At 50.1% G+C, this 15,320-nt stretch overlaps 1 protein-coding gene across 11 annotated transcripts in view; it reads left to right on the top strand.

Annotated features, from left to right (window-relative positions):
• Window positions 1-15,320, top strand: part of MYT1L (myelin transcription factor 1 like) — a 251,956-nt gene that overhangs the window by 180,018 nt on the left and 56,618 nt on the right. For all 11 annotated transcript variants that reach the window (XM_037733293.1, XM_017514051.1, XM_037733292.1 and 8 more), the window contains one exon: window positions 13,752-13,814. In XM_037733293.1, the coding sequence (XP_037589221.1) occupies window positions 13,752-13,814 (63 nt within the window). The remainder of the gene's footprint in view (window positions 1-13,751; window positions 13,815-15,320) is intronic.

The following is a 15,320-nucleotide window of genomic DNA, read 5'->3' as shown; positions in this document are numbered from 1 at the left end:
CCCCCTGCCCTCCCTTTCTCTCTCTCCCTCCCTCTCTCCCCCTTCCCTCTGTCTGCCTCTCTCTCTCTCTACCCTCTCTCTCTCTGCCTCTGCCACCTCCTTCTCTCTTCTCCCCCCACCCCCTGCTGCCTCTCTTTCTCTCTGTCTCCGTCTGCCTCTGTCTCTTGCTTTGTGAGGCCATCATCATCTGCACCTGTGGAAGCTGGGGGCCGCAGGTGCCGGGGCTGGAGGTGTCTGCGGAGCGGTCATCCTTTGTCCACTCACAACAGCCATTGTCTTGACTCTCCCTAGCTCTCACCTCTGTTGTAAGTGATCTTCCTTATTTATAAAAAAGATCCCTTTGGCGGTGGTCCCCACCTCGGCTTGACTGGCCTGCTTCCACCTGGGCCATCCTTCTCCCCGAAAGGCACCTCTGGGCGTCTCTGGATAGGGACACGTACTCCGAGCTGCTCCATCGCAGGCAGCTGCCTTCACACCTTTCGGTCCGCACCTGCTGCCGAGTTCTCGTTCTGGCAGGCGGCCCTTAGACACTGGAGCTCCGAGGCTGAACCCAGTGCCTCGGAGGTGGGACAGCTTGGGTTCAAAGCCTACTCCTCGCCGTGGGTAAACTTCCAAAGGCCCGGGTCTATTTCATCTGCAACAGGGATGGCAGCTGTCACCTCTTGCTCAGGGGACTGATGGGAAGAGCGAGTGGGCGTGCAGGGTGCGGGAAGCCGCTGGTACGCACACAGCTGTCCTGGCTCTTCCCGTGGGTCGTGGAGCCTACCACGCGCCTGTGTACTGAGCAGCTTCCACGTGCTGGCTCTCCTTACCCACCGCTGCAGCGCTCAGTGGTCTCCCTAGCCCTGTGAAAGTCCGCCCGTCCCCACGTGGTCACCTGGGCCACCATGCAGGAGAAGGCCGCCAGCCTCCAGGGGACCTGGGACCTCTGTAACCTGGCCTGGCTGCTTATTAAACAGGAGGGGGAGCTAAAATCCTCTGTGCCGTATTTAGGTCTTTAGTCCTGACAAGGATGCTAGCCATGCAGGTGGCATGGTGTTTCCTATTTACAGATGCAAAAACTGAGGTTCCGAAAGGTTCAGGGGCTTGTTCTGAAGGCAGCTGCCTTGCGAGGGAATGGCAGACCCTCGGGGCAAACCCTGTCTGGCTCAGGGACTGCTGATCCGGAGCTCTTTGGCCACACACCTGAGTGCCCCAGCCTCAAAGCACACAGGAACCCTGCAGGGCGGCAGGAGCTGGGCTGCTGGCCGGGTGTGCATGCAGCTGGGTGGGAAGGGCTTTCCTCAGCCCCGCCAGCCCCCTCTCACCTCCAGGGCAGGTCCCACCTTTGCCTGCACCTTCCTCCAAGCAGGCACTGGGTCCTCCAGCCCCCAGCCCAGGTCCCCACACAGACACCCAGGGAGCCCATAGCCCAGGGCATTTGCAGTAGCCTGGCGGGTTAGCACGCAGACAGGCAGGCGCCCTTCCCTGCTGCCTCCCACAAGAGCCCCTGGTGGGGACAGCACCCTGGGGCTAGTGGAGCAGCAGCCGCTGGCAGAAGCCTGTTGACAGGAGCAGCAGTAGTGTAGACAGAGTGGAAGCTCAGCAGTGGGGCACGGCTAAGCCCGGCTGAGCCCCAGCTTGCAGCTGAGAGACAGGAAAGACCCTCGGAGCAGGCCAGCCCCTCCTGCTGCAGGCACCGTCCTTCCCCAGCCCTGCCCGCCTGGAGTGTGGCTGGCTCCTCACAACCTGCAGAGCACGAAGGCTGCCCCGACGTGGCTGCCATGGGGGCTTCAAGCAGGAGACACGGACCTCCCATGCCTCCCTGGGAGACACTGAGGGCCAGCTTCAGGTGTGCCACCCATCAGGGCTCAGCCCTGCCCTCCCAGACCCTGAGTAAAGGAGACGCCTGAACACAGAGACAGCTCTGTGCAGGGGCAAAGCAGGAGCGCAGCCTGGGGACAGTGACTGGAGGAGGACAGGGCCAGGTCTCCCCAGGGGAGGGGCCGGGAAACCTTATTCGGGCCCAGCGGTGAATAGGAGGCCATGGGGCAGACGGGGCCGGGGCTGAAGCTGGGAAGGCCGGAGCTGGCAGGGAGGGGCAGGAAGACTGTGGAGGGCCTGCTGCAGCGTGGACGCGCCCCTGGCCAGGAAGCCTCCTGGGAGTCCTGAAAAGTCATCTTTATTTCCCAGAGGGAAGGCCTGGCCCCCAGCCCCTCGCCGTCCCCCCGCCATCCCCCCAGGCCATGTTAGGCTGTGGAGAAAACCTGCAGCTGCAGCCCTGGGGCTCTGAAGTCCAGTGGCAGGTGCCCATCCGGCCGCCGTGTGACGCCCCCACACGTCTCAGCTGTCCCAGAGTGGCCGGAAGGTCACAGCCTCTTCTGGAAAGGGAGTCCCCAGACGTTCATGAATTTCAGAACACGATCTCCTGCCTCAGAGCGTTTGACCGACCAGCTCACTTTTTGCTTCCCTTGAGTCTTCTTCTCTGAGCTAAGCATCCCTCCAAATATCCCCAAATGCCCCCCACTTTTTGTTTTTGTCTCTCAAGTGACTTGGTTCAAGTCCTTCCGCCGTGGCTGCCTCTGTGGGAACACAGTCGGCTCACGCCGTCTCCATCCTTCCGGGAGTCTGCTGGCCGGAGCGGGCAGTCCTGGGCTAGCGACTCTCGCATGGCAACCGCACCGCGTGAAAAGGAAGTCTGCAGGGACGGAGGTGGGAACCCCACACACATCTGAGCTCAGTCTTCTCACCCTTGGGCGCACCGCCTTGTCTCGCTGTTTTGTTCTGTGGGCACATCTTTGCTGCTTTCATCCAGCCGATCTCCCCTGACTTGCTGTTGAAACATGTTCCAGCCGGCAGCGAACCTGTGCCACTCCCGCAGGTGGCCGGCGTGGGCTGGGCTTGCCGGTGACACCCTCCCTCATAGTCCCAAAGGCCACGGGATCCGTGAAAACGGCACACTCACACTCGGCTGTCCTAAGTTAGAGTCCAGAGTCTCAAGGAAGCAGGCCTTGCTTTTCTCTCCAAGAGGCAGAGCAGGGATTGAGCCCCAAAGCTATCGCCGTCTCCATGGGGCGCCCAGCATCTCACATCTGGACACATTACCATTCCTAGAGCAGACCCCATGTCTCTCTGGGCCTGCCCGCCGTCCCTGGCCTCCTGGGTCACCCCACTGCTGTGAGCATCCTGTTGGACAGTCTCCAGGGTCTGAGGTGTATCGTAAGGCACCTGCAGCAGCTTCTCCTCTCCTCCTCCTCCCTCCTTCTCCTCAGGTCTTCCCCTCTCATCTCTCTCCTTCTTGATTCCCCTCCCCGTCCATTCGGCCGATTCTCATCTTTCCCCTGGGGAACACACCTCCCTGATTCCAGAGCCGGAACATGGGCCGGCCACATCCCTGCCACGCTGGCTGCAGGTGCACCAACCTTTCTCTCTGCCCTCCTTGGCTCTGTTCGTAACCAGAGGGAAGACACGAGAACCAGAGGACAGTGGCATTTTTAGCAACTGCGTGTGGATGGCTACTTCCTGACATAGAAGTCTAGATATGTTTTATTTTCTTTTCTTGATTCTTCTTCAATCTTCTCAATTTTGTACCACCTGGAAAGTCCATGAGACCTGCTCAATAAAAAGCACAAAGAGAGGAATGAGCCTTTGAGCTTTAAAACAAATGAACCCACCCCATAGATCACACCACAGATTCTAGATTGGCGGGGGGGGGGGCATTACTGATAATGAGGGTTCATGTAAGAGAGTTTAGTCCAGTAAAACCCACCAGAAGGTAAGAGACATTTCCTGTCATCTCAGCTGTGTTGCTCCTTGTTGACCTTAAAGGTACTTAACTCTTTAGATCTCTTTCCTTGTCTGCAAATTAAAGATTTTTTTGGGCCAGGCACTGTGGCTCACACCTGTAATCCTAGCACTTTGGGAGGCCGAGGTGGGTGGATCACCTGAGGTCAAGTGTTCAAGACCAGCCTGGCCATCATGGTGAAATCCCATCTTTAAAAAAAAAAAAAAAGAAGAAGAAGATTTATTTGATTATCTATTTTTTAAAACCTCTCGAAAAATTAAATCTGTGAAATAAATTGTAAATTTGACAAATAAAACAAGGTTTGAAATGAGGGTAAAGGCAGATTCCATGGTAGAAAGGAAGAATATGTTCTTTTTTTTAAAATAAGAGGCTGAAAGAAGAGAAACCTCAAAACAGTTTTAAAATCATACTTATAAACAAGAGGATGGGGCATGAGGCAGAATTTGGGAGGAAGAGAGAGAAAATACCACATGACCCCGAGTGTGAAGAACCTCAGCGAATTCCAGGATTGCAGGGGCTGCAGGCACAGCACAGCCTTGAACAGCCCCCAACCCCCGATTAGAATAAAAACCATTCTCCCTGTGAGACAAGGGCTACACAAATGAAAGATCCACAACCAGACAAACAAGAAAAAATAGAAAGCACAAAAATAATAGGAATGTTAAAGATTAGGGTCAACATTTCAGCTAAAGAGGAACACACGTGCACCTCCCCCCCAACCCCGTCTAGGCGGCTCTAGAAGTCTTCCCTGTCTTCTGTCCTGGAAGACCTGACTTTCCTAAGGCAGCTGAAGTCTACCAGCTTCTGGAAACTGACCTGCTTTTAAATTCTCTGAACCTCCTCCTGTAACTGAAAAGGAGCCTAAACCCTCCCGCAGGGAGGTAGGAAATGACGGTCCCCTGCAAGGGCCAGCAGTGGAGAAGTGGCTGCGCTCAGGACCCTCCAGGCCCACACCCAAGTCTGTGTCTGACCCCACAGAATGGGTCTCTCAGTTCTTCAGGGCCTCAGTGTCCTCAGATTTGAAAAACAATGCCTGAGCTGTGTTGGGTTTTTGGCCACTGTTGCCGCTTCCCTCTGTGCCCTCTGGGGCCGGAGTGAGCCTGTGTGCGCGTGTGTGTCTGTGGTGAGCCGTGGTGGTGTTGGCCATGAGCGTGGTCGCCGTGGTGGGGGTCGATCATCCGTCTCTGTCTCACAGGTGATCCAATGGGTTCTTGGTGTTGGAAAGTTGGTGTCATCAAGGCAGTAGCCCTTGCAAAGAACCCCTCCCAGCCCCCAACCACTAACCCTCCAGGATGAGTGGCTCTTCATTCCTCATGGGGTTTCTTACCCTAAGGGACAAACAGTCCTTGCCTCTGAGAATGAGAAGGACAAAGAACCATTTGTGAAGCATCTCCAGACCCTCTAATAATGGCTGTGTTGAGAGTAAGGGAGAGATCCTCAGCCTTACACGTCTCAACCCAGATCTCACCACCAGAAAGGGGTTCCCTGCAATAACCTGCGTAAAATGTATTTTAAAACGTGTTTGTACTACGTATAAATGGTATTAGCCGCCTTAGAGCTCAATGTAGTCAACTCAAGGTGAGTACGTCTCTTGCGACCCCAGGCCCCAGCGCCCCAGCCCTAAGCGAGGTCCCTTTGCATGTGGAATCGGGGACCCCGCCTGCACCCTGAGCGTGTGGTTGAATGCATCAGGCCCTGGATGAAACTCGCGCTTCCACGCGAGGGCGAGAGGCTGGGGTGGTGTTTCTGTTGCCTTGCGTCAGCTGCACCAGTCACCTTTTGTATTTTTTTTTTGCATGGGTCCTCCGAGTCCAACCCCAATACTGGCTCCGGCTGCCCCAGCCTCTTGCTGAGCCGCTCCACTGCTGCTGGACGTGCATGTGCTCTGGCAGCAGTTCCCATGGACACACCCCGTTAAGTGAATGGGACGTCAGGATGTGCTAGGTACGTTCTGCCGTACTGGACAGGAGCCGATCGCTGGACGTGCCTGGGCGCCTTGCGGCCTTGCCGCAGTTCACAGTGTTGGCAACAGGGGCAGCATGATCGACACTAAGGGACAAGCAGAGGTTCCCAGGCTGCATGGTCGGGAAACACACACAGTGCATGCAGCATGGGCGGTGAAGCTGCCATGGTGGCCCTGGGTGCTCCCCGAACAGCCCAACCGCAGCAAGAGAGTCCCCAGAACACAAGCCCGGGAGCCAGGAGCAGGACCAGACCATCAGCAGTGCTGCCCAGGTCCGCCTTCCCACAGCCCCTCTCATCCAGTGCACTGTCCCCAACGCTGGGGTGGCACGCGAGCGTCCTCTGGGACACCGGGGCACCAGGGCTGGGGGCCGGGCAGCTGGATGGGACTGGCACAGGTGAGAGGCTGACCCAGTGCTGATGCAGGGCCTGGAGCCGTGAGTCACGGTGTGAATCCACTGGCCAATATTCCTGCTGATCAGCGGGTGGTACCATCGGCATGTCGTCCAGATGAACTCTAGAGTGGGGTATGTTCTGGTTAGCACAGGTATTGGGCAACATGGAACTAGCAATGCTTCTTCACCCTCCAAATTGCTATGTTGCCTGCCACGAGCTCATGGTTCTTGGGCACTCTCAGCCACAAGGCTGCTCAACCAGAACTTCTGAGTCTCACTCGCACGATGATCTTTGCACGTTCGCAGCGACCTGGGGCTAGCCCGTTCCAAAATCTTATCTGAATCAGCAAAAAGAAATTTTTTTTAAAGAAGGGTAAGGGTGCTTTTAAAATTCTTTTCCATTTATTTGTTGTTGTCATTTTCAAGTGTGACTTAAAAAGTGCTGGGAACCAAAAGAAAAAAAGGTGTTTTGTGTTTACAGGTGACATACATCAGAAAGCAAGCCTTCCACCTAAATGCCGCTAATATAGACTAGTCTACTTCACATTTTGAAATGTGTAGGTTTTCCTAACCCTGCAATATCCTAGACACCACGTTGTGAAAACCCCTCACCTGAATTTCAGGAAACCAAGCAGAACGGGAGACCCTCTAAGAATCTCAGGGGAAAAGCCTCCCGGGCGACCCAGCGTCGCCTACCCCAGGGCGTCAGGGTGTGTGCACAGCACTCTTGTGTTATCTGGTATTTCTAAGTAGCAGGCACGCCTGCCTCACCCCTTAATGAGAGGCCTTGGGAAAGGAAGGAAAGGGAATTTGGAGAGGGCGCAAAGCAGGGAGGCTGAGGTGCCTATGGGGGAGGCAGCAGAGACTGCACCCCAGAGGCTGGCTTGGAAAATATAGAAGCCCCATGCAGGCCCTGGACCGCTGATTAGCGTGGGAGAAAGCGCAATAAATGAGCATCTTACAGATTGAAAAGTGGTTCACAGGATTTGCCTTTCCTTGAGTTTTAGGTAATCTCTTTAAGAAACTGGCCAGAAGTGATATAGGATAGTTGTTTGCCAGCATCCCCGGGGGACTGGTCCCAGGACCCACCGAGGATACCAAATCCAAGTGTGCACCAGTCCGTGACACGAGCAGGACCATTCACATAGAGCCTGCATACACCCTCTCATGTATTTTAACTTTCTCTGGATTACACATAATTTGTAATACAAAGTAAATGCTGTTTATGGAGTTGTTATAGTGTATTTTTAAAATTTGTATTATTTTTATTATTGTTTTTATCATTTTTCTCTGAATATTTTTGATCTTCCATTGGCTGAATCTGAGGATGTGGAGCAGTCAGATACAGAGGATCAATCACGAACTGCTTGCCCATAAGTAGCCTGGTCTCTTTCTGTTTGGAAAGGAAGTTGCAGCAGTGCAGCCTAAGAATAAGTATTGAGCCTTTTCTTCCCATTTGAAATATTTTTATTTTGCCTTTCTCTACATTTGTTTATTGTTTCCCATTTATATGATAAGAAGAATCAAAATTAAAATATTGAGGCTGGGCATGGTGGCTCTCTCCTATAATCCCAGCACTTTAGGCATCCAAGACGGCAGAGAACTTGAGGACAGGAGTTCCAGACCAGCCTGGCCCATATGGCAAAGCCCCTGTCTCTACAAAAATAGAAAATATTAATTGGGCGTGGTGGCCCGTGCCTGTAATCCCAGCTGCTCAGGAGGCTGAGGCAGGAGAATCACTTGAACCGGGGAGGAGGAGGTTGCAGTGAGCCAAGATCACGCCACTGCACTCCAGCCTGCACAACAGAGTTAGACTCTGTCAGATATATATAATTTTTTTTTACCATGTTTCTGATGCTTCAGATCAATACATATTTTTAGGACAAGATCTGTTTAGGCAAAAAACAAGTTTACAAATATGTTTTTCTAGTATAGGTAAGGCCTAATTTTATATCTGTTGTTATTTTCCTTTAATTAGGGGGATGAAGAAAGAAAAATCTATTTTTCATATTTTGTATTTTACTAATTAAGTCCCCATGAAACAAAGGAATGAAAAAGTTGCTGTGAAAGGGGCTCTCTGAGAAATTCTGAAAAGAACTCAAAGTCTATTCATCTGACATTTACATTATTATCCCAAATGTTCAATGTTTTTCTGTATATTTTAGCTGCTGAGCTCAAAATCAGGGCAGCCTTTGAGGACTGACTCAATTAGATGAGGGCAGCCTCAGAGATCATTAATCCAGACAGAGCTGAAACGTGCTGATAGGCCTTTCAGCCTTCATTTACAAGACTGTTTTTTTTTTTGTTTTTTTTTTAAATAAAAAAGTAAGTCATTAGCCATCAAGATGAGAGATGTGTGTCTCTTCTGGATAGTCCTCGCTTTAGACTGATTTGGGAGTTGGATGGTGGTGGACCAGCTGGGTCTCCCCTGCAGGCCTGCCCCTGTCAGATGCTGAGTTGGGCTGGGAGGATTCCCAGGCCCTGCCTCCCAGGGCTCTGGGCTCTCAGCCTCTGAGGGTGCTTGCTCTGCAGGCGATGGCAGGAGGTTGTCCTCCCTGACTCCGGGCGTTCAACACATGTCCAGCAAAAGCACGTGGCAGCTTGTCCTGAGCCGTGGACAATCAGTGTCTGTGGTGTGGACTCTGTCCTGGCCTCCATCTCCAGGAGTCTCTGCCTGGTTTTCTAGTAACATTCATGTAAAGTGAGGTCCTCAATGCCAGCCCCCAATAGGCAGTAAAATGAGCTTTACCGTGAGCATTCCTTTAACTAGACGCAGCCCTATCCTGAAGAGCACGTCCGGCTTTAAATGCCTTACTGAATAGAACTGCAAGATTTATGTAATTTCCATACGATTTCCTTTTGAAAGAGAGAGGATGGGATGATAGACTCTAGAGGGAGCACTTTCAGGACATCCCTGTGAATAACTGGGCCACAATGCAGCTTCGGTGGGTAGACTCACTGTTCCATGTCCACCACCTGCCTCAGGCTGTGGCTTTGTAAATGGGAAGGAATCAGCACAGCAATGGGTTTATGTCCTGGGAAGCACACATCAGAGGCCATCTGAAAAGCCAGTTGGTGGGCATCCCAGCTGTGTGATGTGCACCAGTGGAAAACGCCATGATGTTCTGTGATGATGATGTATTTTAATGCCTAGTTATGGAGCTCTTCTTTTATGCTAGGGGACACATCTTACAACCCCATGGACATGTGGTCACTGCCGCTTCTTACATGGGCCCACGGAGGTGCTTTCTCTGGCGGCGAATAGAAAAGACAAGGCCAGGAACACAAAGGGGACAGGGGTCGGGTCCAGGCCCTGGATGCCTCAGATCAACAGGAGCAGCTGTTTCTACCTGAGAAGGGCACCTGCCCGAAAGTCAGACTTTCACATGCTTAGGAGTGTCTCTTTTACTCTTTGTTTTCTTGTGGTTGCTTGGGTGTTTTTGTTTTGTTTTGTTTTTTAGAATTTGCCCGACTTGTGCATGTCAGCTCTAAGGTAAATACTGTTTAAAATATTTTATTATGATGTGGCCATCACCATTTTTCAACCAGATAGTAATATGTACAACCAAAAGTTATTTTCTCTCGAATTCTTTTTTCTCTTAAATTCTTAATCTCAGGCAAACCCAGAGATGAAGCAAAATCAGGAATATTTTTGTCTTGAAAATATCCATGGGATGGCTCGTGTGGGTTTTGAGATTATTTGTTCATCATTTTCTTTCTCCAATTGTTTTTACCAATAGTATCTTTGGAATACAAAAGGATATATATATAGCCAAGCATTTTATTTAATGCAACTTTACACCCTTAACCATCCACAGGAACTTAAAAAAGCGGTGTTGCTATTGTTGGTGGTAACTGTCAGGAAGGCAGGCGGGGCGCTAGGTGACTGGCATTCGTTCTGACCCCACTCTGCTCCCCAGCAGCCTGAGCTCTGCCGCCTGAGAGCGGGAGCCTCCCTGAAAGGGAGCTGAGAGGCCATTTCCATGGAAACCCAGTCAGTCTCTTCTACCGTTTCCAAACCCAGGCTGTGCAGCACGAGCTGCGTCTGACTCCGTCCGAGGGGGATGCTGCTGGTCCCACACGCACTTCCCTTCGTGGAAAAGGCATGCTCCTGCATGGGCACATGCGCATGGCATGTTTGCAAATGGATTCACACCACTCCCATTGTCGAGGACCCTGGAGCCGACTCTTGTTAGATGAGCAGCCACTTCCCCAGCCATCCACTTCAGAACGTTGATGTTTTGAATGTTGAGATCTCTTAAAGCTAGGAAATCTGTGTGTTCAGTAACATAACAATGGATACCAAGAGCAGTTAGAAGGAGGAATCGTTGAAAAACCATTTCGGGCTGCCTCGTGTGGTCTAGAAGCACCACCTAAAGATGGAAAGGCTGAATTACTTCCCAGAAAACCAGGGGCTGGTTCTTTCAGGGAGACACAGCCAGTGTTTCTAGCATGTCTCTGCTGTGGACGCTGGTGATGGGGATTGAGGAGGCTGAGGGCAGCCTGGACTCTGGGTTCACAGGAGCCTGTGCAGGCAGGAGGGCAGAGAGGCGTCTCACCAGGAGGAGAGGGCATCAGGCCCCGAGGACGGGGAACGCTGCCCGGTCAAACGGTTCCCGCATTCCTTCACGCGGCCAGCAGGTGGCACCCCTGGGATGTGCACCCCACCTGCCCAACACGAAACCCTGGAAATGAAAACAAACCTTTTGAGAGAAAGGCCTCTTTCCTGTGATTTCTTTTTTCTTTTTCAATAGAGTGAAAGCTCTAAAAATGAGCTAAATCAATATAGTTTTAGTTTCATGATGAAAAGGGACATTTTTGAAACTTTCTCTTTAACTGAAACTAGTTTTATTTTAAAATTAAGAGCATAGCACCCGTCTAATTCCGTGGGTGTGGACTTCAGCACCACGCCTGCCATTCACAGCTAGTCTCGTGGCACAGGTGCACTTGTGCTTGCAGTCTGAACCTGAGTAATATTTATTTAGTGACCTTTCGTTGGACCCTCCATAGGTATCATTGATCTCTTCACAGTGCACACTTAATGATGGTCCAGTAATCTCAAAACAAAAAAGGCCCTTCTTTAAAGACTAATCAATAAATTAAACAAAATGAAACCCACACAATGTCTCCCCACCCCCAAAACTAGCAGCTGTGCGTTGTGTTTCTACTGAAACCTGATGTTTTGAAAGTAGTTCTGGTTCTTCACCCATCCCACCCTGGAAACGCAGCAAGAGTCATCAGTTATTTTACCCTACCCTCCCAAAATATTATTAATCCAGTGTTCTTCAGCTTTGCAAGATGCAAATTGGGAAAGTATTATTAATTAGGTTTTTTAAAAAGGCATATTCTTCTATAACAAGAAGGACATATAAACCAAGACATGAAAGTATTTGACAGGACATTAAGTTACCACAGGCACTGGTTAAAACACCTATTTTCTTATCAAACAATGGATTATACTTTCGTAAATGACATTTAAACACGCAAAAATGAGCACAAAAACTTGTATAGGTAGTGACAATATGATTTTCCCTCAGTTATTTGGCTATAATACCTCACTTTAAATTTGAGTGGAAGAATCAACTTCCTCCTGCCCCAACAAAAAAGAACATCTCAAAAATGTTTAGCCATATTAAAATGAGTACATTTTAAATAAATGTTCACTATGTACTTGATTTAGAAAGTTTAAGAATCTTTTTCTCAATCAAAGAGTAATACTAAGTATATATTAGTGGCTGGTAGGAAAAATGTGTTTCATGATACATTTTTAATACAGATGCTGGCACCAAGATTAGCTTCTCCTGGATAGAATGATTTTTGCTGCTTTCAAATATGCTTCCATATGTGAGTGTACGGGTTTGGGGTTTACCCACATAAGGTGTCATTTGAAAAATCAGCTAGTTAGGTTCAGTCTTTAATTTATTTTTTTGGACAGTATTTACTTAGCAACTGACTGAATAGTCTTATGATCAAACTTTAAATGTGTGTAAACAGCTGTCACTTTAACAAAAATCAGGTCTAACAATTGGATTTGGAGTTGTTGCTCATGATATTCAGAGACTATTGGAAGTCCCTCATCACTGTTCTGCCTCAGATCCCTCTTTTAAAGACCCCAGTTCCCCTTAGGCTAAAGGGCGGTGAAAGGCGCACCCCGAAGAGCTCCCCAATCCTCTTCACTCGGGACCTTCTCATTCTCCCTGGGAGCAGGTCGTAAATTAGACTTCTCCTCTAATATAATATGGAAAACATCAACTTCTATACCCTGAGATCTAGGGTTCTGTTCCCTTTCTTAGGACTAAAGGAGAATACTGAAAACCGTTTACACATTGAAGTGTCAAAATATGACATTGATACACTTAAAATCAGACCAGCTTCATGTATTTCCACCCTGATCCCCGACATTCTCCTCTGATCTCGAGAAAGCCTGCCTGTAAGCAAATGCTTTGCTGTCCTGGCCTCAGCCCCCAATGTCCACAGTGGCTGTCTGAGTGGAAAGCAAATTGAAATCTAGGAGCAGGAGACATGCAGTAAATGTTTTTAAACTGTGATTCTTGATCTGGACAAGAATTCAGGTGCTCGCTGAGGCGAGATGTGGCGTGGAGTGTGCGCTGATTCTTCCTACTAGGGGTAATATTGTGCACTAAGTTGCTTTATCCTTGTCATTTTTGGAGAGATACAAATGTAATAGAAATAAGGAGGATTTTTTTTCTTAATTTTTACATTCATGGTGGGTGCAAATGCACCTGAAACAGCTCAAAGTGAAAATGTGTTTGCAGTGCTGTCTTATTCTGGAGGCAGCCTAGTTAAGAAGTTATATGGAGGGCAATATAATTATAAAGCTCTTTTTATAAAAAATTGTCTGATTAGGGAAATGGCAAGACCTAAATAAGAAACAGGGTGGGGTCACCTAGACAGGCTTCAGCAGATGAGTGCATGTGCTGCTCAGGGCCTCTCCACAGGCTGACCTGGTGGATCTAAACTGATCTATGTTCTACTCATGTCAGTCAAGAGTAGAAACTATTTCAAGGTATATCAGACCTACCTGAGAGCACAGCGGTCATCTGAGACTGCTGGCCTGAATTCCCATGGCCCAGACGCAGGTTGCTGCCCTCACTGCTCCCTGGGGCCACTCAGGCTGGCCACAGCCCTGGCCAGTCCATACAAGGGGCACCTTTGTAGTGCTGGGGTCTGAGTTCAGACTAAGACCATTCCTCAGACCTTGGTGTACGCCTCTTCATGTGTGAACCTGGCTTCGTGTGTGGGCTGGTGTAGTCACAAGCCCTGTGGTCACCGGCCCTGAGAACGAGGGGAGAAAAGGCAGGTTGTTTGGAGGGAATACGGATTCTAGAGCGAGCAGCCTAGGGACCAAAGCACGGGTCTGCTCCGGGGACTGTGGGGCACTGAGCGGCCGCGAAGCTCCCGGGGCTCTGGAGGGGGTGTGTGGCCACGGCGACTTCCAGCTCCACCAGGGAGCTCCCCGCTCCACTCTGCCTCTCTCAAGTAGGCGGTTAAGCAACAGAGTTAGTTTGCTTTTGGGATTAAAAAAAAGTTACTTGTTCAGGGAATTTTCTTTCTTTCCATGTTAACACGGTTTGCGCTTTGTATTGCAGGTGCCCCACGCCTGGCTGCGACGGCTCGGGACATATCACCGGCAATTACGCTTCTCATAGGAGGTAAGGAGATGCTGCTTCTCTCTCCAAAGCGCTGTTTCTCACCGAAATGACAGGAATGGCGCTTGCTGCAGGCGCCAAGGCTTGCACAGTTTGACACCACGGGCAAAATTCAGGATCTAAAGCCTCTTAGCACCAGAAAGCAGTGGCGTCTTCATTGGAACTTCACTTAGAAAGCAACCCCTCTATTTCCAGGGCCACCGGCTCCTCTCAGGACATCTCACGTGCAGTGCATGGGGCCGCGCTGAGAAACAGTCCTAGTCACCCAGCAGCGCTTCTTCCTAAATTGGAAGAGTAAAGGAAAGAGAGCAGTATCTGCTATAGATCCCTGAGAGCAGCCATCAGGAGACACGCATTCCAATGCCATGAGAGTTGGTCTTTTAAATCTTTAGAGTGGACCCGGAGCTGCAGGTATTCTAAGCAGGCCTCAGCATGTACAGTTATCCCCAGCAGGCGTCAGTCGAGCTCAGAGCTGCAGAAGTACTTATGTCACCAAGCCTAGGCACTGTCACTCCCAAGGAGAGGGTAGTGTCTAAAACATAATACAGAGACTTGGTCCTGTGAGATAAACTCTCTATCCTACTTGACATTCAGTAAATACTGAATGAACATGGATTTAGGACAGGCACTGTTTAGCTGAGGATTGAAAGAAATGGGGGAACTATTAGAGAACAAGCTTGCCAGTTGTTAAAGATGGTACATGAGGACCATTCGTGGGGGAGTGGGTGTGGCAAGGGCTGTGCGGGGACTGGGCTCGACTCCGACGCTAATAAGGCCAGGTGGGAATTCACAACCGAGGAGCTGTACCAAGGTTGGGGTCAGTGGATAGAAAAGTCCCCACGGGAAGCATCCAGGAGAAGGGATTTCTGGCCAAATGGACTTGATGGGGTCACTGCTGACAGCCGGCCAGGGTGGAAGGATATCCAAAGACCCTGAGGATGCTTTTCTATCCACTGGGCTCAACTCCGACGCTAATGAGGCCAGGTGGGAATTTACAACCGAGGAGTTGTACCAAGGCTGGGGTCAGTGGGGAATTTTTCTTAAACCGACTTAGAAGGATTCTTGCTCACGCTGGATCCTACAAGGACAGAGAGGGAAGCCAAGGTCAGGCGCATTCTTGTGAAGGACTCAGAGGAGCTCAATGTAAAGTTTTGGTCAAGAAAAAGGCCCTTGTGAATACATTGTCCACACAAAGGTGAATCCGCTACACGCAATACATGTTTAAGTCATGTTTAGGTGTACCAACAGCAAATGCAAAGGTAAGGACAAGAATATTTCTGAAAGACCGATTTAAAGGAAGTCTCCCAGTATGGGAAGCAGTCCTGCATCTATCAAAAAATAAGCTAAGCTGTAAGACGGCCGCTGCCTTTCGTCTCTCTAAGTTTTAGATTATGAAGTAGGCAGTCCAAAAGCAGGTGAGGCCTGCTGCTTTAACATATTGCTTGCAAGAAAAAAGAAAGAGAGAAAAGAAGGAAGGGAAGGAAAGAAAACGGGAAGAAAGGGGAGGGA

This window comes from Cebus imitator, unplaced genomic scaffold, assembly GCF_001604975.1.
Source record: "Cebus imitator isolate Cc_AM_T3 unplaced genomic scaffold, Cebus_imitator-1.0 Scaffold512, whole genome shotgun sequence".
NCBI lineage: Eukaryota > Metazoa > Chordata > Mammalia > Primates > Cebidae > Cebus > Cebus imitator.
The sequence above is the reverse complement of the archived record's forward strand: the minus strand, read 5'-3'. Positions and strand labels throughout refer to the sequence as shown.